Raw genomic sequence first — 23,114 nt, forward strand, 5'->3', positions numbered from 1 at the left:
TGCGCAGGCCTGGAGTTTTACGACTCACTCACCATGAGTTCAATCCCTATCTGTGGTATGGTTTTTATACTTTTTTTTGTATTACCCCTGATGTCAGCACCCCTATGCTATGTAGTATTTTTTTTTTTTTGTAAACACAGCAAAATAATAACATCTTTAACCCATAAACGGTCCAAACGTATATATACGTTTTTACCGCTAGTGCCCCAAACGTATATATACATTTTATTTTTCCTCCCTTCAAATTTGGCACATTTGGCCTGAGATGCCTTGTCAGCATAGAATGGGTTCTAACACTCTGTGTGTGCGGTATTAAAAAAATCTGGGACCACTTAGTACCTTGTGGGAACACCAGTTCAAATGAGCACCAGCTAGAGCAAACAGCGCAGCGAACACCTGGAATTCACTGATGTCAGGTAGTATTAACACTCCCATTTTAAGAGGAAAGTGATTTTGACCCTGAGTTTGGTGGCTTTGAGGTGGATATGGCCACAAGTGGTCGAGGAAATATCAAAAAAACCTCGATAATAACCCATGTGCAATATTTGTGCAACACCCTTTCAGAATGTCTTATAACCAATGCCCTAAGTAAAGAGAAACAATTCTGGCTGGCTGGTAGGCTGGCTGACTGACTGGCTGGCTAGGTGGCTGGCCAGCTGCGTGGCAGTCAGCTGTGTGGCTGGCAGGCTGCTGGTGGCCTGGCTCTATCTCCGTTTGTCTGTCTGTATCTATGTCTATCTTTGTCTGTGTCTATCTCTTTCTGTCTGTCTGCCTATCTCTGTTTCACAGGTACACATAAATACAAGTATACATAGTGTAAATTACCTAGGATAACCCAAAAAATCCAGACAAAGTGCTGTACTCTGCTTGAAGATGTGAGTAAACGTGATGACAATGCAGTCTTGTGGCTCTCTCTGAGACAGAGAGCTAGATGGATAGACAGATAGACAGGGAGCTTGACAGACAGACAAATAGACAGACATGTTTGTGTACCAGCGAAAACAAAGCAGGCCCTAATCTTTTCTCATCAAGTCTCATCACTGCACCCTTGCGAATGCTCATCAAATGTCAGCTCTTATCAAATGTTATCTCATCACGTCACTGTCAGGGGTGGACTTTGTTTTTCATGCTTCAAGGGAACTTATTTTATTATTACATATCATCATCATCATCATCCTCATCCTCATCACCATCCTCATCACCATCCTCATCACCATCCTCATCACCATCCTCCTCCTCCTCCTCCTCCTCCTCCCTCCTCCTCCCTCCTCCTCCCTCCTCCTCCTCCTCCTCGTCCTCCCTCCTCCTCCCTCCTCCTCCTCCCTCCACCTCCCTCCACCTCCTCCTCCTCCTCCTCCTCCCTCCTCCTCCTCCCTCCTCCTCCTTCCTCCTAATCCTTCCTCCTCCTCCTTCTTCCTCCTCCTCCTTCCTCCTCCTCCTTCCTCCTCCTCCTCCTCCTCCTCTTCCTCCTCCTTCCTCCTAATCCTCTGCCTCCTCCTTCCTTTTCCTCTTCCTCTGCCTCCTCCTCCTCCTCCTCCCTCCTCCTCCTTCCTCCTCCTCCTCCTTCCTCCTCCTTCCTCCTCCTTCCTCTTCCTTCCTCCTCATTCTCCTCTTCGTCCTCCTCCTCTACTTCCACATATCCAAATCATTGCTGGGACCTATAAATACTGTGTATATATTCCAAGACAATAGTAAATGACCAAGGCAGGTGTAAATGTCCACCTGTTAATGTGTTTGTGAGAATGTGAGTACAATTTCAGTATCTAATACTAGTGTCAGAACAAAGATTGGTTATGAAATGACAAGAACTACTATAAATTGTAATTATCAGAACATAAAAATTATATAAAATAATATGAAAAATGAAAAAAAAGATGTATCGGCAACACTTCTGCAAGCAGCAGTGCTCCATGTTGCTGCCAGGTGATCGCCAAGTGCCAACTTTGCGGCCTCATATCTCAGTAAGTACTGACCCTAAATTTTTTTTTACCCTATAACACTTAGAAAAATGTGCTCTTTTTTTCAATAAAAAAAATTATTTTTTTTATTTTTCAAAATATTTGGGGCACTGGGGTAGTGAACGTATATATATGTTTGGACCGTTTACGGGTTAATTATACTGTATATCATGTGCATACTAGTATATATATGTATATATACTGAGAGATTTTGTTTTCATCCTATTAATTTTTTTTTTTTTTTCAACAATTCGGCCTTCTCCCACCGAGGCAGGGTGACCCAAAAAAGAAAGAAAATCCCCAAAAAGAAAATACTTTCATCATCATTCAACACTTTCACCACACTCGCACATTATCACTGTTTTTGCAGAGGTGCTCAGAATACAACAATTTAGAAGTGAGTACTGTTCATAACTAATAAAAATCGTTGTTCAATCAATGTAACTGGTACAATATCTTTGGTAATAAAAATGTCAGTACTCTATATCCTCAACCCTCCTCCAATTTCCACCCTCTATGCATACTTTGATTTCTTAAATATAATTTGAATTTTTACATCAACTTTGACTTTTCTCTTTAGCATATGAACCCACCCTTCACACTTTTTTACTGATGTTTACACCCCTTCATCATGAATCATACAGTGCTCTGTTTGATTCATCCTGGTTTTGTACATTTTTGTGAATATACCATAATATTCAATATCTTGAAGAACAAGAGAATTCATAGTTACACAGGGCACCTTAATGTATAATATATGATATTAAACAGGGCAAACTTTAATTTTTATGACATTTAGTATTTGCCAAATACAGGGAGGTAAATAAAGTGGATGAATTTGGGAGGCTATGTAAAAGAAGGAAATTAAAATTGAACATAGGAAAGTTCAAGGTGATGAGAGTAACAAAAAAGTTAGGTAATGAAAGAGTGGATATCAGTTTGGAAGGAAGAAGTATGGAGGAAGTGAATGTGTTCAGATATTTGGATGTGGACTTGTCAACAGACAGGGTTCAATGAAAGATGAGGTGAACCATAAAACTGAGGAAAGGAGAAAGGTGGGTAGTGTATTGAGGCATCTGTGGAGACAACATTATCCATGGAGGCAAAAAGGGGAATATATGAAAGTATAGTGGTACCAGCTCTCTTATATGGGTGTGAAGAATGGGTTGTGAATGTTGCAACAAGGGGGAGGCTGGAGGCAGTGGAGATACTGTGTTGTGTGTGAGCCTGTTAGACAGGAGTTAGTGAAGGAAAGTGGTTTTTATGACTTGACATGCTGTTGGAATTTGAGCAAGGTAACATTTATGAAGGGATTCAGGGGAAACTGGTTATCTGAACTTGAGTCCTGGAGGTGTGAAGGACAATGCCTGCACTTTGAAAGAGGGGTGGGATATTTGCAGTTTGGAGGGGCATCTGAGCTGTAGTATTGGCACTTCTGGCAAGAGAGTGATGGTGAAAGTGTGTCGTCTTTTTTTGGGTCATCCTACCTCAGTGGGAGATGGCCGGTGTGTTAAAAAAAAATAAGGTGAATACTGTATTTATTATTTCGTTTTTTGCAACATGCCATCAAGAATACCATCAGTTTTGCAATTAGTGCAAATGCATTAGATATTATGTTCCACAGGTTTTCTTTCCTTGATTTTGAGAAAAAGTAATTGTAGCAGAGGTAAATAATAATCATGGTCAAGTAACCAGAAATACAGTGGACCCCCGCATAACGATCACCTCCGAATGCGACCAATTATGTAAGTGTATTTATGTAAGTGCGTTTGTACGTGTATGTTTGGGGGTCTGAAATGGATTAGTCTACTTCACAATATTCCTTATGGGAACAAATTCGGTCAGTACTGGCACCTGAACATACTTCTGGAGTGAAAAAATATCGTTAACAGGGGGTCCACTGTATATACATTTCTCGAACATTACCATAATTGTCATCATAATCAATTATTATTTCTTATTTTATTATTTTCATCATACAGTATTTCTTGGCCAGTAGAACAGACATATTAGTATAGTATATTGAAATGAGAAATTTGTTAAGCAAACATTTTGGATTTTCGGCCATAACTCTGTCAGCCACTGACATAATTGGGCACCAAATTTTATTGTATTTGTCTGTTGCTAAAATAACTTATATTTTTAGTTTAAATAAAGTTAACCCATTTTGTCTGTTAAAAAATATAGCAAGGGATTTCCTATATTTTCTTAAAAATATAGTACATACCTATTGTAGGTGGAGGTGATGAAGCTGGTACTAGTACGCCTAAATTCTAGCGCCCTCAAATCTAGTGAGAGAAAGCTGGTAGGCGTACACATGAAAGAATATGTCTTATATGGTCAGTGTGCGCAGTATAAAAAAAAATCCTGCAGCAGAGTGCGTAATGAGAAAAAAAACTTCGACTGTGTTTTTGGATTAAAACAGTGACTTTTCACTGTATTTTCGTATGGTATTGTTGTATTCTAGTTTTCCTGGTCGCATTCTGTAGAATAAAAGACATATTACAGAAATTGAGATGACTTTGACTGATTTTGCAATGAAAAGTACCTTGAAATTGAGCTCAAAGTAGCAGAAATGTTCTATTTTTACCAAAGTTCAAAAGTAAACAAATCATGCTATGCGTCCACTACACGTCAACTGGTGAGTCTAATATTCTTTCACTAGCGCGCCAATATTATTTATACCATTTTTTACACTAATGCAGTAGTCTGCATAACAGTAAATCTATTTTTTTTGTGAGAAAAATTCAAAGTGGAAAGCAAAAGAATGTAAGAGGGGCGTTGGGACATGACTAATGAACAGAGGAAATGTCATTTTAGTGCCAGGAATGTCTTTCTTGTTTATTCTGGACCCTATTTGGAAATTGGCATGTTTTGAAATTTGTGTGAAATTGGCAAAGTTGCTAAATTCTGACCACTGTATTGGATAGTTGAAATCAGTAAATGGGTGGTTTCTTGCACTCATTCGCTAGAAAGAATGGAGTTCTAGCGAAATATTCATGATTTTTGTCGACTAGTACAGTGGAATTGGCTCAGTGGGCAAAATCGCTGATGCGTAAACATCGTCGAGACCACTAACTTCGCGAGAGCATAATTCCGTAAGTTTTCCATCAAATTTCATACTTTTGGTGTCATTGTGATCGGGAAAAGATTCTCTATCTTTTCATAAGAAAAAGAATTTTTTTTTTTTTTTTTTTTAATTTGGGCAACCCTGAGAACAAGTCTCTGAGAGGGCCTGTTGACCCTGAAAGGGTTAATAAATGTCGTAAGTATATGTATATACAGTGGAACCTCAAAAATCGAACTTAATCCGTTCCAGGAGCTAGTTCTAAATTCGAAAAGTCAGAAATTCGAAGCAATATTTCCCATAAGAAATGATGGAAATACAATTAATCCGTTCCAGAAACCCAAAAATATTCACACAAAAAATACATTTTATAGAGATTAATTACAGTTTTACATACAACAAACACTATAGTTTTTAATTATGCATAGTAATACATATAAAATAACATTTTTACTTACCTTTATTGAAGATTGGTGATGGCATCTGGAAGATAGGGAGGAGGAGAGAGGGAGTTGGGGTTAGTGTTTGGAAGGAGAATCCCCTCCATGAGGACTTCAGGTAAAGCCCTCTCTGGGGTTACTTCCCTTCTCTGTCTTTTAATGCCACTAGGACCAGCTTGAGTCACTGGACCCATCTCACAAAATAACTGTCCACCGTCCTCTGTTTCTGGCGCATCTTTTACATTTCCCTAAAATGGGACATGGTTCTGTCACTGAACTTGTTGCAAAGATGGCTTGTTTCAGCATGCTCAGGGTGGTACTTCTGCACAAACATTTGGACATCATTCCACTTGACACAAATCTCCTTAATCTTTGAAGAAGGCACCTCATCCACTCCCTCTTCCTCCTCCTCTGAAGCAAGTTCCTCAGCTGTGGACTGATACTGCTCCAGATGAAGCTCTTGCAGCTCTTCAGTGGTTAGCTCTTCCCTGTGGTCCTCCACCAACTCTTCCACATCCTCACCACTCACCCCCAACCCCAGGGTGTTCCCCAATGCCACAATAGAGTCCACAACAGGCAGAGGGTGAGCTGGGTCAGGGTCAGCCTGAAACCCTTCAAAATCCCTCTTTTGGACACAATCTGGCCACAATTGTCTCCAAGCAGAGTTCAAAGTCCTGGAAGTCACTCCCTCCCAAGCCTTACCTATAAGGCTTACGGAGTTGTAGATGTTGAAGTGATTCCTCCAGAACTCTCTTAGGGTCAACTTAGTGTCTGTGGTCACTTCAAAGCACTTTTCAAACACTGCTTTTGTGTAGAGTTTTTTGAAGTTAGAAATGACCTGCTGGTCCATGGGCTGGAGGAGAGGAGTGGTGTTAGGAGGCAAGAACTTCACTTTTATAAAACTGAAGTCCTTAGACAAGAGGTCTAACAAGTTTGGAGGATGAGCAGGAGCATTGTCCATTAACAGGAGGCACTTGAGTGGCAATTTCTTTTCCTAGAGGTATTTTTTCACACTGGGGGCCAAACACTTCATTGACCCACTCTTTGAAAATTTGTCTTGTGACCCATGCCTTATGATTAGCTTTCTACAAGACACATAACTTGTTCTTAAAGACATTGTTTTTCTTAAACACACTGGGATTTTCTGAATGATACACAAGTAAAGGCTTCAATTTAAAATCACCAGTAGCATTAGCACAGAACAAAAGAGTAAGCCTGTCTTTCATAGGCTTGTGTCCTGGCAGTGCCTTTTCCTCCTGTGTGATGAAGGTCCTTTTTGGCATTTTCTTCCAAAACAAGCCTGTTTTGTCACAAACATTTGTTCAGGTTTGAATTCTTCACTGTCTATGTACCCCTTAAACTCCCATACAAACTTCTCAGCCGCCCGTTTGTCTGAACTGACTGCCTCACCATGTCTTACAATATTGTGTATGCCACTACGCTTCTTAAATCTGTCAAACCAGCCTCTGCTGGCCTTAAATTCACTATCAGCATTGGTTCCAGGAGTTTTCTGTACCAGATCGGCATGCAACTTCATTGCCTTTTCGCAAATAATCGTCTCTGAAACACTATCACCTGCAGTCTCTTTATCCTTGATCCACACCAGCAACAACTTCTCAACCTCTTCAACTATTTGTGGTCTTTTTTTGGTTAGCATATAAACACCTTTTGCAACATCAGCTTCCTTGATTTGTTCTTTCTTTGCCAGGATAGAACCGATGGTCGACTTGTTTTTCCCATACATCCTGGCAAGCTCAACAAGTCTTACACCACTCTCATACTTCTGTATTATTTCCTTCTTCACTTCTATGGTGTTTCTCACTTTCTTTACCACAGGGGTACCACTAGCAAGTTTCTTTGGGCCCATGGCAGCTTATTTCACAGTCCCACAAGCACTAAACAACGAAATAATCGTAAAATGTGTGAATGAGAGCGCAGGTTAGTGTTCACTCAAGCATAAACAAAGCTAGACTGCTCACGGCGCCTGCGCGGGGACGCAGACAGAGTGGGCCGGCAGACAGGTCCCGTACCCAGCGGTCCGAAAATAGGGGCGCGTTCGATAATAGGGACACAGTTTGTCCAAAAAAATGGTCCTATTTTCGAGATACGTTCGATATATGATACGTTCGATTTTTTGAGGTTCCACTGTAAGCTGTGCTCCTGTACAAATTCTTCCAAATAAATATTAACCGTGGATGAAATGAGATATTGCCAGCACACGTGAAGGCAAAGAAACAGGTTCCAAAAAAGTTTTTATTATAACATTTGCAACTTGTGCCTTTGTCTTGATATTAGTTATGTAGAATCATTCATGAAATTTCAACATTGTAATGGAAGATTGTGTTTTGAATGTGAAGAACTGTTAATGAATATTTTTAGGAATAGCCATTGTTTTCCAAAAGGATTTCAGATTGAAGTTAGAGTTTAAAATGATATTCTAAAGAGAGTAGTATGACATTACAGTTTAATTCACTGCTGCCACTGTGGTTTGTATGCTTTTCTCATTACACTGTACATAAAATGTATTTAACGTTTTTCTATTAACAATTCAAGTGTTACACATGTGTTGCAATGGAGATTATTAGAATTTAAGAATAAAAGTGTTTTGTAGTTTTATACATAAATATCAAGCTTTAGACATTTTTTCTAAGTTAAAAAGAAAAAAGAAATGTACTATTAGACATGCATGAAGTAATTTCTATATACAGTGGAACCTCTACTTGCGAGTTTAATCCGTTCCATGACCTTGCTCGCAACTGGATTTGCTCATTTGCAGTCAATTTTTCTCATTTAAATGAACTGAAGTGCAATTAATCCGTTCCAGTGGAATTCTGTACTTCAATAATTTCGCTAATATCAACTCTACGGCTTATTTATCTATCTCACTTCATCTAATATGACATAATAAACAATATAAATAACATAGAAACCTGATGTATACTCTGAGTAAACTATGTCATTCATGTAGTGGTATGGGCGGTGTCGGCGGTGGACGAGAGTTTGTCTGGAGACTGGACAAAATACTTCATAAATAATTTCGCTAATATCATCTATACGGCTTATTTATCTATCACAGTTCATCTAATATGACATAACAAATAGTATAAATAACATAGAAACATGATATATACTCTAGAATGAATAAAATATGTCATTATGTAACAGGTGGAGGCAGCCACAACCGCTCCCTCTTTGTTGTAGTAAACATTGCCATCTAATGACGGCCTTTTGAAGCCGTCTATTATTATAATTATTATATGTAGTACATTATTATTATATATGTATTATTATTATACATATATTATTATTATTATTGTATTATATTATTATACCATTATTATTATACGTATTATTATGCATATTATTATGCATATTATTATGCATATTATTATACATATTATTATTATTATTATTATTATTATATAAATCATTTGTAATTTTTATTCACACAAAATATAAGATTTACTGTTATTCCTTATTGCAATAATTGTATAAATAATGTCAACCCATTCACGACTGCATATTGGAGTGGACAGTGACGTCATTTGTTTACTCTGAAACAGCCAAGCAATGGACCATTTCTCCTAGGTTGAGCTCAATTTCAAGGCACTTTTCGTCGTGAAAGCAATCAAAATCATATCTATTTCTGTAATATATCTTCCATTCTATCAAATGAGACCAAAAAAACAAGAATACAACCATAAAAATCATTCGAAATTTTACCACAAAGGGGTGGCTAATTGCTGAGAAGTGAGCTCCATTATTTATGCTTAGATTTCTTTCATTTTTGGTGTATGTTAAGAGGCATCTTTCCATCATACATTGTCCAAGTTTCAATAAGATAGTCCAACAAACAAATGAGATACAATTCCCGAAATCAAGAGCAAGAGCCCCTCACCAGTGTCAAGGTCTTGAGGCCTGCTCGCTTGTGGAAATTTTGCTCGTGTATGGAAGCAAAAAATTGACCCATCGACTGCTCATATTTGGAAAAACTCACACATGGACATGCTCGCAAGTAGAGGTTCCACTGTAGTATGTTGTTAGTGTGCCTCCACCAAGTGTATGTGCTGATATTTTTAAATGAATGTGTATACAATTCAAATGGAGTGACAGGGTTTGAACCCATGGTCTAGCAGTACTAAAATTACTGGGCCAGTGCCTTAACCCAGTACACCACAGGTGTAATGTGCTAAGGCACTTAGCTAATAATTCTGGGGTTGCTAGACTGTGAGTCTGAATCTCATCACTATATTTGAATTAGTATCTTCGGTTTATGTGATGCTACAAAAAGTCTAGTAGATAAAACCACTCCGTTGTTCTGCCATAATACTAATGTGTACATAGCAGGTAGGTCAGAGTACTGAATATGTAAAACAGTGGTTTGCACTATTGCTTACTGAATTAATATACCAGACTACAATAACACATTTCTAATTGTTTAGATCTTCTTTCTTAAGAATGATACACTGTTATATTTCATTACTTCGGTGGAGCATGCCAAGCATTACACTTATTAACCCTATCACTGTCTCTTATGTAGATTTATGTCATTGATGCCAGCATTGCTCATGTAGCTCTATGCCTTCTTTTAATTTGAGTATTGATTTTTAGATATTTTTTCTTTACAAATTGAAAGTACAATACTGTACTTTCAGAACATTTCAGTACTATCAATGTTTAATTGTTTTCTACAGATGAGCAATGCAATGTATTTCACCTCTTTTGATATTAATGCTGAAAGCTAATTTAACTTAGAAAAAGTTTATTTATAGGGGATTACTTGTAATGTTCAGTACAGTATATGAAGACTGTTAATTCCAATACAAATTACAGTAATTTAGTTTTCAAGATCAATCAGTGGCCATTGTCTGTGTATATAATTTTGGAAGGGTTAACTAATGAATTCTGAATCTTAATAATATTTTATTGAATCTAGCCTTAATTAAAATAATAGATTAAAATTTTCATAATTATTTTAAGATAAAGCTACACTTTTTTAATGTTATACAGTAGAATAGAATCAAATGGAATACACTATAAAATAAATTTATTAATTTAATTGCTGAACCCATGTGGGTCAGTCAGTGCAAGACATGGTGGAGGCTTGATCCTCCATCTACTGAGCGCAAGACATATGCGCTGCCTTTTTGTACTCGCCTATAAATATAGTTTGCTAGTAGTTAAATTAGTATAACAATCACATAGCAACTTTATATTTTATAGCTTAATGCTGAAAAGTAAATCACTATTTTCAGTCAGTATCTTAGCATCAATATCCAGTAGTTTTATGTACTATATATGCTAACACTGATATGGGGACATATAGAAAGAAATTGCAAGTTGTAGATATTAAAATTAAAAGCTATTGTTTTATAATATACAGCACAGTGATTCTTCATAATGTCTCTTCATGAACTTACTTGAAATGTGTCACTAAAGATTATTAATGTAGCTACAATGCTGTATGGCCCTTAAGGCTTTAATACATTTTTTTGTGAATATAGCTGTAGTGTTTATAGTATTCATACATTAATACCTCAGAGTATACTGTACATTAGTCTCGTTATATGCACCACATCTTAGTGGTAGAGAATATTATGGGATGGCTTCAGAGCTTTAATATATTTACGTGTGTAAGCTTGTTTACAAGCCTTCATTTACAAATTTATTTTATGTATATGTCTTTTGTGTTATTTTGAGAATAAATATTTATTTGATAGTCTTGCATAATTATTTTAAGTTGCCAAATTTATTACTACAAACTACAATATGTATGTACTAAAATTTTCCTTTCATTTTACACATTGATCTGGGAATGTTGTAGGCTTTTTAAGAGTGCACCCCAATAATTTAGTAGTACAGTACTACAGTTTATCAGGGTTACAAAAAACTATTAAAAGTTAGTGATCATGAACCTCATCGCTTCTTGGAAGCTGAGAGGGAACTGATGATACAACAGTAGAAGAGGTGGCAGGCCTGTGATTTCTTGTTGATTAAATAGGCTTTGAAGTTAATTTTTCATTTTAAAACTTATGATGCTCTTTCCTCTCCCCTGGGACCCAATGTCTCTCCACCCAATTAGGACAAAAAATTCCTGCTGGTTCTAGTCTATACTTGTTCATGTTTACTTTCTGGAAACATACAAACAGGATCTTCATCTTTTAACAAATCAGCCATATCCCACCAAAGCAGTGTGGCCCAAAAACAGAAACAAAAGTTTCTCTTTTTAACTTTAGTAATGTATACAGGAGAAGGGGGTTACTAGCCCATGCAAAAAGGATGTAGGATATTAATTTACCTGTATTATAAATTTGTATGGGCCATAGAGTGCCGAGTAGGGAAGGAACAAGGGTGGGAGTTAATGGAGTTAGAGGTTAGTGTGGGTGCAAAATTTAAGTCAAAGTTGATGCAGTAGGTTGGTTTTCATTAAAAGTCAGAATGAGTCTACATTAAAGGCAGAATGTTCGGTAAGGTCAAAGTGAGTGCTTCAGGTTGTTGTCAACAATGAATACCGTGTGCTCTCATAGGTAAGACAGTCTATTAGATATGATTAACTTACAGTGTGACTGGGTAATCCTCGCAGAGAAGTGGAGGGAATTTCTCCATGCGGTATCCATGTGGGTGGCAAGATGATGGCCAAGAACTGGTTGTGGTTTATTATTTTATTAACACATCGGCAGTTTCCCACCAAGGCAGGGTGGCCCGAAAAAGAAAAGCTTTCATCACTCACTCCATCATTGTCTTGCCAGAGGCATGCTTACACTACAGTTATAAAACTGCAACATTAACACTCCTCCTTCAGAGTGCTGGTACTGCACTTCCCATATCCAGGAATCAAATCTGACCTGCTAGTTTCCCTGAATCCCTTCATAAATGTTACCTTGCTTACACTCCAGCAGCATGTCAAGTCCTAAAAACCATTTGTCTTCTTTTGCTCCTATCTAACACGCTCACGCACACTTGCTGGAAATCCAGTCCCCTCGCACACAAAACCTCCTTTACTCCCTCCTAACCTTTCCTAGGCAGACCCCTACCCACCTTCCCTCCACTACAGATTTATGCACTCTCAAAGTCATTCTATTTCGTTACATCCTCTCTACATGTCCAAACCATCTCAATAATCCCTCCTCAGCCCTCTGGTTAATAGTTTTGGTAATCCCACACCACCTCCTAATCTCCAAACTACAGATTCTCTGCATTATATTCGCACCATACGTTGCCCACAGACATGACATCTCCACTGCCTCCAGCCTTCTCCTTATTACAACATTCACAACCCTTGCCTCACACCCATACAAGAGTGTTGGTTTAACTATACTCTCATACATTTCTCTCTTTGCTTTCATGGATAAAGTTCTTTGTCTCCACAGACTCCCCAGTGCACCACTCACCTTTTTTCCTTCGTTAATTCTATAATTCACCTCATCCTTCATAGACCCATCTGCTGACACATCCACTCCCAGATATCTGAACACATTCACCTCCTCCATACTCTCTCCCTCTAATCTGATATCCAGTCTTCTGTTACCTAATTTTTTTTATCCTCATCACCTTACTCATTCCTATATTCACTTTTAATTTCCTTCTTTTACATACCCTACCAAACTCATCAACCAACCTCTGCAACTACTCTTCAGAATCCCCCAAAAGTGCAGTGTCATCAGTAAAAAACAACTGTATCAACTCCCACTTTGTGTTAGATTCCTTATCTTTTAAACCCACACCTCTTGCCATCATCTGATCATTCACTTCTCTTACAACTCCATCTATAAATATATTGAACAACCATGGTGACATCACACATCCCTGTCTAAGGCCTACTTTTACTGGGAAATAATTTCCCTCTCGCCTACATACTCTAACCTGAGCCTCTCTATCCTCGTAAAAACTTTTCACCGCTTTCAATAACCTACCTCCTGTTCCATACATTTGCAACATCTGCCACATTGCCCCCCTATCCACCCTATCATATGCCTTTTCCAAATCCATAAATGCCACAAATACCTCTTTACCCTTATCTAAGTACTGTTCACCTATATGTTTCACTGCAAACACTTGGTCTACACACCCCTACCCTTCCTAAAGCCTCCTTGTTCATCTGCTGTTCTGCTCTCTGTCTTACTCTTAATTCTTTCAATAATAACTCTACCATACACTTTACCAGGTAAACTCAACAGACTTATTCCCCTATAATTTTTACACTTTTGTCCCCTTTGCCTTTAGACAAAGGAACTATGCATGCTCTATGCCAATCCCTAGGTACCTTACCCTCTTCCATACATTTATTAAATAAAAACATTAACTACTCCAAAACTATATCCCCACCTGCCTTTAACATCTCTATCTTTATCCCATCATTCCCAGCTGCTTTACCCCTTTTCATTCTATTCACTGCCCCATGCACCTCCCCCACACTCACAACTGGCTCTTCCTCACTCCTATAAGATGTTATTCCTCCTTGCCCTATACACGAAATCACAGCTTCCCTATCTTCAACATTTAACAGTTCCTCAAAATATTCCCTCCATCTTCCCAATACCTCTAACTCTCCATTTAATAACTCTCCTCTCCTATTTTTAACTAACAAATCCATTCTCTCCCTAGGCTTTCTTAACTTATTAATCTCACTTCAAAACTTTTTCTTATTTTCAACAAAATTTATTGATAACATCTCACCCATCCTCTCATTTGCTCTCTTTTTACATTGCTTCACCACTCTCTTAACCTCTCTTTTTCTCTCCATATACTTCTCCCTCCTTGCATCACTTCTACTTTGTAAAAACCTCTCTTATGCTAACTTTTTCTCTCTTACTACTCTCTTTACATTATCATTCCACCAACTGCTCTTCTTCCCTCCCGCACCCACTTTCCTATAATCACAAATTTCTGCTGAACACTCTAACACTATATTCTTAAACTTACCCCATACATCTTCTACCCCATTCTTCTCTCTCTCCTCTACACTCCTCTTTTCTCCAGGTGCATACACACATTATGACTCACTTTTCACATCCGACCCTTATTTTAATCCACATAATCCTTGAATTTATACATTTCTATTTCCTCTTCTCTCTCCATATCTGATCCTTCAACATTATTGCTACCCCTTCCTTAGCTCCAACTCTCTCAGATACATCTGACGTAATCCTGTTTCTTTCTCTCCACTGAAACTCCCCTACCCCCTTCGGTTTTGTTTTGCTTAAGTCTAGTACATCCAACTTCTTTTCATTCATAACATTAGCAATCATCTGTTTCTTATCATCAGCACTACATTCAAGCACATTCAAACATCCCAGTTTTATAAAGTTTTTCTTTTCCTTTTTAGTAATTTATACAGAAGAGGTTACTAGCCCGTTGCTCCCAGAATTTAGTCACCTACGACACGCATAGCTTACGGAGGAAGAATTTTGTTTTAATAGAAAATTCATTGTGCTCTAACTAGGACCAGTGTTGCTGCCAGTACAGTTGTTGAAAAAATACATAAAAATAATCTAAGAAAGGAACACCCCCTTCTGGAGATTAGCAGTTTATGAATAATAATCTAAGAAAGGAACACCCCACTTCTGGAGATTAGCAGTGTATGAATAGCAGACTGATCAGCTGTGTCTGCATGCTCATTGCCCCAAACATCACCATGTCCAAGCAGCTCTTTGCTTGCTAAAACTCCAACATTCATAAATATTGTTGCATATGAGGAATGATGAGCATCTAAGAACTTTGAGTCAGAAAAAACAAATGATGGCGAGAACAGAAAGGACATTCTGCTTCTGTATACAGGCTCTCAGTTAGGCATACAAATCCTCTAGACCCAGATCTCTGTAATCTAGCTCAGACTAGATTAGAGCTGGCTGTTGGCAAAGGAGGGTTTGTGTAACAGCTTTCCCTAAAATTTTAAGTAGGTTCAACAAACTATGACAGGTAGCTTTTAGGAGGATATGCAAGACTCCCATAACATTTGATGGACAAAAAGGCTGAGAAACTTGACAGTATCTAATCCAGGGATCTTCTTCTTTCAACACACCGACCGTATTCTACCGAGGCAGGTTGGCCCAAAAGAAAAAGCAAAAGTTCTCCTTTTACATTTAGTAATGTATATAGGAGAAGGGGTTACTAGGCCCTTGCCCCCGGCATTTTAGTTGCCTCTTACGACATGCATGGCTTGCAGAGGAAGAATTAAATTCAGGGATATTGGAACTCAATACATAGATATAGAATCTGTTGTGGGATAACAGAGTATTGTGTGAAAGTTATCGTTTGTTTTAGGAATAGAAAAATTAAAACCATGTGAGGTGGTTCATTTGGAGGCAACATCAGTAGTGTTGGAGAAAGATTGCTATGAGTTGAGGGTACATGCCTGCACAAGCAGTAGCAAGACTGTTTACATAAGGGGATACCATATATTAGAATGCACCTTCAACTTGCACAAAGTTTTTTCTAAATTGAAAAAGACTGCACAAACTGAATGATTATCAGAAAATGCATGTATTGATGTACATTAAGGTGTTGATAGTGGACTGGCCCCATGCTTCATGCTCATAAGTACTTATATGAGTTGTTTCTTAACTAAACATTTTAATAGCTTATAAATACAGCCTCTCCTCAGTTAGTGATGTCCTCGTTTACCGACGACTCGGACTTATGATGGGCTCTCTGACCAGTATGCATACATAAATAATGTATACAGTATTAGAACTGGTTTCCTCTATTCTGTTTATTACAATATATAGTGTGCTACTGTATAAACATACTAAAAATGTTATAAATGGTGCAAAGGTGACATTAAAACAGTATCAAAGATGGATGACACAAGCCCACTACCATTATAGTATGCTCCTCACTTAGCAACGAATTTGTTTACTGACATGGTCTTAGGAACGGAACTCCATCGTTAAGTGAGGAGAGGCTGTAGTGCTGATAAAAGTAGTTTTCAACTGAAGAGGTACAACCTTGTTTTGGACCAAATACAGCACTGTACAGTTAAAAAACTAATAGGAAGACTAGCTCTGTTTGGTGTAAGTGTTGAAGCATATGAACGTGAATGCTGTCAGGGCCAGCAAGCTGTTGGCTGGTACTCGTATAGCGTCAGTGTAGGTTTGTAGGGCTTGAAATGAATCTTATAATGTTCCTAAATATAAGTTGTAAAGTCTAGAGGGGTGGACTCCCACATTTTAAATGAAATCCTATGGTTAATTTTCAATTTAGGAATCATGCACCAAGCCTGAAAAAGGCTACCCCAAGAAAACCCAAGGATAATCAATCTATTCATGGATTGCCAGTCAGTATAACCATAGGACAATTGAATTATGCGAATTTGTGGGAACAACAAATATAAATGTTATATGTTTCATTAATATTATATTCATGAAGGGAGTGGTAAATCCATAGGTGTCAAAGTGCCTAGGAGAATGGAAAGTATTCAGGCTCAATTCAAGAACTGGAGCACAGGTCCAATTTCTTAGAGCAAGAACTCTCACCAGTATTCATAATATGAGATAGAAAAGACTTCCAAATATAGATTATAATTATAATCATGGGGAAGCGCTAAACCTGTAGGAATATACAGCACCTGTGGGGCAGGGAGATGGAAGGTATTCAGGCTCAATTCAGGGAACTGGAGCACAGATTCAATTCCCTAGATCAAGAGCCCCTCACCAGCATCAAGGAACCTCCCTTGAGGGTCCCAAATCTAGATGTTTACTACATTCATAATCAATCACATTCTAAGTAACCACAGTGCTGATTATGGTTCCTGAATAAAAAATCCCAAGACAAACTGGAGGAACCTATTCCAAGTCATTAGGGTTGTATCTCCCAGATAAAACCTCCCACAGACGGTGACCAAGGTAATTTCAGGGAAAACTGTCTCAAAATTTTACTTTATCTATAGAATATGATAATGAAACATTTCAAGCTCAAGAAGTTTTACTTCACATGATTACAAATTCAGTTTAGATTCATTTAATTTTATATAGTGGTATTATTACGTTTCTATTTTAAAACCGTTTATTTAATAAACATTATTTTCTCTGAAGTGGGCATCTTGGAGAACTGTGATAAAATACTCAAGATTCACTTCACCATAGTTAGGATCAACAGCTGTAGAGAGGGCTGTCGCTAAGGAGGCTTCTGATATCTGAAGGTTGTATACCAAGTTATACGTTGCGGTTACATAGTGTACTGCATCTGCTGGCATATATCCTGTGGAAAAAATGCAAAGGTTGCCTTAAAGGATGCATTTAGTAGCTAGTGTACTTGTGGGGCATTTTTTCACAAATAGCTTGAAAGGGGGGGGGTCTCAGAGAGGAAGTGAAATTAAGACACATGTGCAACATCTGGGTATCTTTATTATAGACGTTTTGTCATCCAGTGGCTTTATCAATACAAATTCCAGGACATAACTTGAAGACAGTAGAACTATGTACAGAAGATGAGGTAATCAGTCCCTCAACAGACAGTAGAATTATGTACAGAAGATGAGGTACTGATTACCTCATCTTCTGTACATAGTTCTACTGTCTTCAAGTTATGTCCTAGAATTTGTATTGATAAAGCCACTGGATGGCGAAACGTCTATAATAAAGATACCCAGATGTTGCACGTGTCTAATTTCATCTTGTCGGTACTGTATACCATTCTTGTACAGAGAGGAAGTAATTGAATAAACCTATTCTATGCCATAGAGCTGTGCATATATTCTTATTAGGATCTGTTGGAATGTCAATAATACAGTACAGGGGTAAAATGCCTGCTTCAGTTATGTAAGATGTGCAGCTCAAGGCCTATACAGTTCCTCCTTCCTTATAACAGTGCTTATATTATTGTTACATTTATGACAGTGTGAAATTTTAGTCTGAAATACAGGAATGTTGGGCCTTATGAACAAATGTTACCTTGAAACAGCATTAGCATTGTGAATCTTGTAAAAAGTGATTTGAGGATTTATCACAGTAGTGGGACAAGAGTAAGCACAATTTCTCATTAGAATTTCTTTAATACTATTTCCTACCAAGATAAATGACCTCTAAAATAAAGAAAAATTTTTTTTCAACAAGTTGGACATCTCCCACTGAGGCAGGGTAACCCAAAAAGAAGAAAATCCCCAAAAAGAAAATGCTTTCATCATCATTCAACACTTTCACCTCACTCACACATAATCACTGTTGAGGCACCCAGACACAACAATTTAGAAGCATTTTTTTTTTTTTTTTTTATCACACTGGCCGATTCCCACCAAGGCAGGGGGTGGCCCGAAAAAGAAAAACTTTCACCATCATTCACTCCATCACTGTCTTGCCAGAAGGGTGCTTTACACTACAGTTTTTAAACTGCAACATTAACACCCCTCCTTCAGAGTGCAGGCACTGTACTTCCCATCTCCAGGACTCAAGTCCGGCCTGCCGGTTTCCCTGAACCCCTTCATAAATGTTACTTTGCTCACACTCCAACAGCACGTCAAGTATTAAAAACCATTTGTCTCCATTCACTCCTATCAAACACGCTCACGCATGCCTGCTGGAAGTCCAAGCCCCTCGCACACAAAACCTCCTTTACCCCCTCCCTCCAACCTTTCCTAGGCCGACCCCTACCCCGCCTTCCTTCCACTACAGACTGATACACTCTTGAAGTCACTCTGTTTCGCTCCATTCTCTCTACATGTCCGAACCACCTCAACAACCCTTCTTCAGCCCTCTGGACAACAGTTTTGGTAATCCCGCACCTCCTCCTAACTTCCAAACTACGAATTCTCTGCATTATATTCACACCACACATTGCCCTCAGACATGACATCTCCACTGCCTCCAGCCTTCTCCTCACTGCAACATTCATCACCCATGCTTCACACCCATATAAGAGCGTTGGTAAAACTATACTCTCATACATTCCCCTCTTTGCCTCCAAGGACAAAGTTCTTTGTCTCCACAGACTCCTAAGTGCACCGCTCACCCTTTTCCCCTCATCAATTCTATGATTCACCTCATCTTTCATAGACCCATCCGCTGACACGTCCACTCCCAAATATCTGAATACATTCACCTCCTCCATACTCTCTCCCTCCAATCTGATATCCAATCTTTCATCACCTAATCTTTTTGTTATCCTCATAACCTTACTCTTTCCTGTATTCACTTTTAATTTTCTTCTTTTGCACACCCTACCAAATTCATCCACCAATCTCTGCAACTTCTCTTCAGAATCTCCCAAGAGCACAGTGTCATCAGCAAAGAGCAACTGTGACAACTCCCACTTTATGTGTGATTCTTTATCTTTTAACTCCACACCTCTTGCCAAGACCCTCGCATTTACTTCTCTTACAACCCCATCTATAAATATATTAAACAACCACGGTGACATCACACATCCTTGTCTAAGGCCTACTTTTACTGGGAAATAATTTCCCTCTTTCCTACATACTCTAACTTGAGCCTCACTATCCTCATAAAAACTCTTCACTGCTTTCAGTAACCTACCTCCTACACCATACACTTGCAACATCTGCCACATTGCCCCCCTATCCACCCTGTCATACGCCTTTTCCAAATCCATAAATGCCACAAAGACCTCTTTAGCCTTATCTAAATACTGTTCACTTATATGTTTCACTGTAAACATATATAAAGATATATAACATATCCCTCCAAACTGCCAATATCCTAAACCCCTCCTGTAAGGTGCAGGCATTGTACTTCCCATTTCCAGTACTCAAGTCCAGCTATATAAAAATAACTGGTTTCCCTGAATCCCTTCACTAAATATTACCCTGTTCACACTCCAACAGCTTGTCAGGTCCCAAAAGCCATTCGTCTCCATTCATTCCTATCTAACACGCTCATGCACACTTGCTGGAAGTCCAAGCCCCTCGCCCACAAAACCTCCTTCACCCCCTCCCTCCAACCTTTTCGAGGACAACCCCTACCCCGCCTTTCTTCTTCTACAGATTTATATGCTCTTCATGTCATTCTACTTTGATCCATTCTCTCTAAATGACCAAACCATCTCAACAACCCCTCTTCAGCCCACTGACTAATACTTTTATTAACTCCACACCTCCTAATTTCCACACTCCAAATATTCTGCATAATATTTACACCACACATTGCCCTTAGACAGGACATCACTGCCTCCAACCACATTCTCGCTGCAGCACTTACAACCCAAGCTTCACATCCATATAAGAGAGTTGGTACCACTATCATACATTCCCTTCTTTGCCTCCATAGATAACGTTTTTTTTGTCTCCACGTATACCTCGACTCACCACTCGCCTTTTTTCCTTCATCAATTCTATGGTTAACCTCATCCTTCATAAACCCATCCGCTTACACATCAACTCCCAAATATCTGAAAACATTCACTTCTTCCATACTCCCTCTCTCCAATGTGATATCCAATTTCTCTTTATCTAAATCATTTGATACCCTCATCACCTTACTCTTATGTATGTTCACTTTCATCTTTCTACCTTTACACACTCTCCCAAACTTGTCCACTAACCTTTGTAACTTTTCTTTAGAATCTCCCATAAGCACAGTATCATCAGCAAAAAGTACCTGTGTCAACTCCCATTTTGTATTTAATTCCTCATAATTTAATCCCACCCCTCTCCCCAACACTCTAGCATTTACTTCTTTTACAACCCCATCTATAAATATATTAAACAATCATGGTACCATTACACATCCCTCTCTAAGACTTACTTTTACAGAGAAGTAATCTCCCTCTCTCCTACACACCCTAACCTGAGCCTCACTATCCTCATAAAAACTCTTTACAGCATTTAGTAACTTAGTACCTCTTCCATATACATGTACTTGCAACATCTGCTACATTGCTCCCCTATCCACTCTATCAAATGCCATTTCTAAATCCATAAATACAATGAAAATTTCCCTACCTTTATCTAAATACTGTTCACATATATGCTTCAATGTAAACACTTGATCTACACATCCCCTACCCACTCTAAAGCCTCCTTGCTCATCCGAAATCCTGCTCTTGTCTTACCTCTAATTCTTTCAATAATAACCCTACCGTACACTTTTCCTGGTATACTCAGTAAACTTATTCCCCTATAAGTTTTACAATCTCTTTTGTCCCCCTTCCCTTTATGTAAAGGAACTATACAAGCTTTCTGCCAATCCCTAGGCACCTTCCCCTCTTTTATACATTTATTAAACAAAAATACCAACCACTCCAACACTATATCCCCCCCTGCTTTTAACATTTCTGTCATGATCCCGTCAGTTCCAGCTGCTTTACTCCCTTTCATTCTACATAATGCCTCTTGTGCTTCCCCCACACTCATATCCTGCTCTTCTTCACTCCTAAAAGATGTTATACCTCCCTGACCAGTGCATGAAATTACCCTTTCTTCATCAACATTTAAAAGTTCCTCAAAATATTCCCGCCATCTACCCAATACCTCCAGCTCCTCATCTACTAACTCCCCTACTCTGAAAATGTATTCACCATAATTCACCTCATAGCTGCCTTTGTAGGAGGGTATAGATACTGTGATATATTGTTCATGCACTAAACTGCAATATCCATCCAACTTTCTAGGTGCTTGCAGTGTACTGTACTTTCATTCTAAAAACTCAATTCAGGTATCACTTTCCCCAAATCCCTTAATAGAAACTGCCATCCACATACTCCATCAGTACATCAACTCCTGAAGAACACTTGCCTCCTCTCCTCTTTAACATGCATGATAATATATGTATCTGCTCAGTATTCAAGGTCTTACCTCTTAATACCTTTTTCCATTCCTTCTTTATATGTCCCCCACACCTTTCACCCACCCAAGAATATACACAATCTTACTCAGTTTTTTTTTTTTGTCATTTTTTTTTACCTTAATGGCCATTTAACTTCAAGGCAGGATGATTCAAAACAGAAAATAAACCATTAATTAGTCAATAGCTTTTCTTGCAAGAGGTCTGAAGATATTACATTTCAAACGACCCTTTGAACTGCAATACCCATATTCCTTCCCTTCAGGCTATCTAGAAATTTGAATCTGCATCCCATCATACTTCATATACAACTTGAGTTATGTTGCATTTTTAATAAGAGCAAAGTAGTAGTATTTTGCTGGGTCCCCAGACATGCCAATGTTCAGGGTAATAAACATGCAGCCTCAGCCATTCAGAGCCTTCTGATTTTCTATATGGGTATTCCTTACTTAGACTATTTTTCAGTGTTCTCTCACCATCTCCACAATCGCTGGCAACAACGCTGGTCCATGTTAGATTATGACAAACTTTTCTATCAAACTACATTTAGGATTCTGGCCATCTTTTTCCTGCCACTGTCAGGTTTGGGAAACTGCACTCATGCTTATGCACCGGACACATGACTCACTCATGGATACCACAAGGAGAAATGACTGGAACCACTCTGTGAGGACTGTCAAGTCACACTGCCTGTTCAACATATTTAAAATATGTCGAACAGGCAGTGTGCCTTTCCTATTGGAGGGCACACAGGATACACTTCTGATATCTAAACCACCCAAACTGATGTCCTCGCTGAAAGTCCCACATTTAACAGACTCTCTCTCTCTTTTTTTTTTTTTAACAGAAACTAACTTGTTGCACTAACTTTGATTTTAATTTTACTCTTGCACAAATCCCTACCTCCACTAACCTC

At 38.5% G+C, this 23,114-nt stretch overlaps 1 protein-coding gene across 3 annotated transcripts in view; it reads right to left on the reverse strand.

Moving 5' to 3' along the window:
- Positions 1-16,704: 16,704 nt before the first annotated feature.
- The window catches only part of LOC128684575 (uncharacterized protein C1orf87-like), a 66,324-nt gene continuing 59,914 nt past the window's right edge, over positions 16,705-23,114 (reverse strand). For 2 of the 3 annotated variants that reach the window (XM_070096022.1, XM_053770867.2), the window contains exon 11: positions 16,706-17,663. In XM_070096022.1, the coding sequence (XP_069952123.1) occupies positions 17,473-17,663 (191 nt within the window). In that variant the 3' untranslated portion in view covers positions 16,706-17,472. Of the gene's footprint in view, positions 17,664-23,114 lie in introns of all 3 variants that reach the window. The other variant, XM_053770868.2, reaches the window with a different exon arrangement.

Source organism: Cherax quadricarinatus, chromosome 4 (genome assembly GCF_038502225.1).
Source record: "Cherax quadricarinatus isolate ZL_2023a chromosome 4, ASM3850222v1, whole genome shotgun sequence".
Taxonomy (NCBI): domain Eukaryota; kingdom Metazoa; phylum Arthropoda; class Malacostraca; order Decapoda; family Parastacidae; genus Cherax; species Cherax quadricarinatus.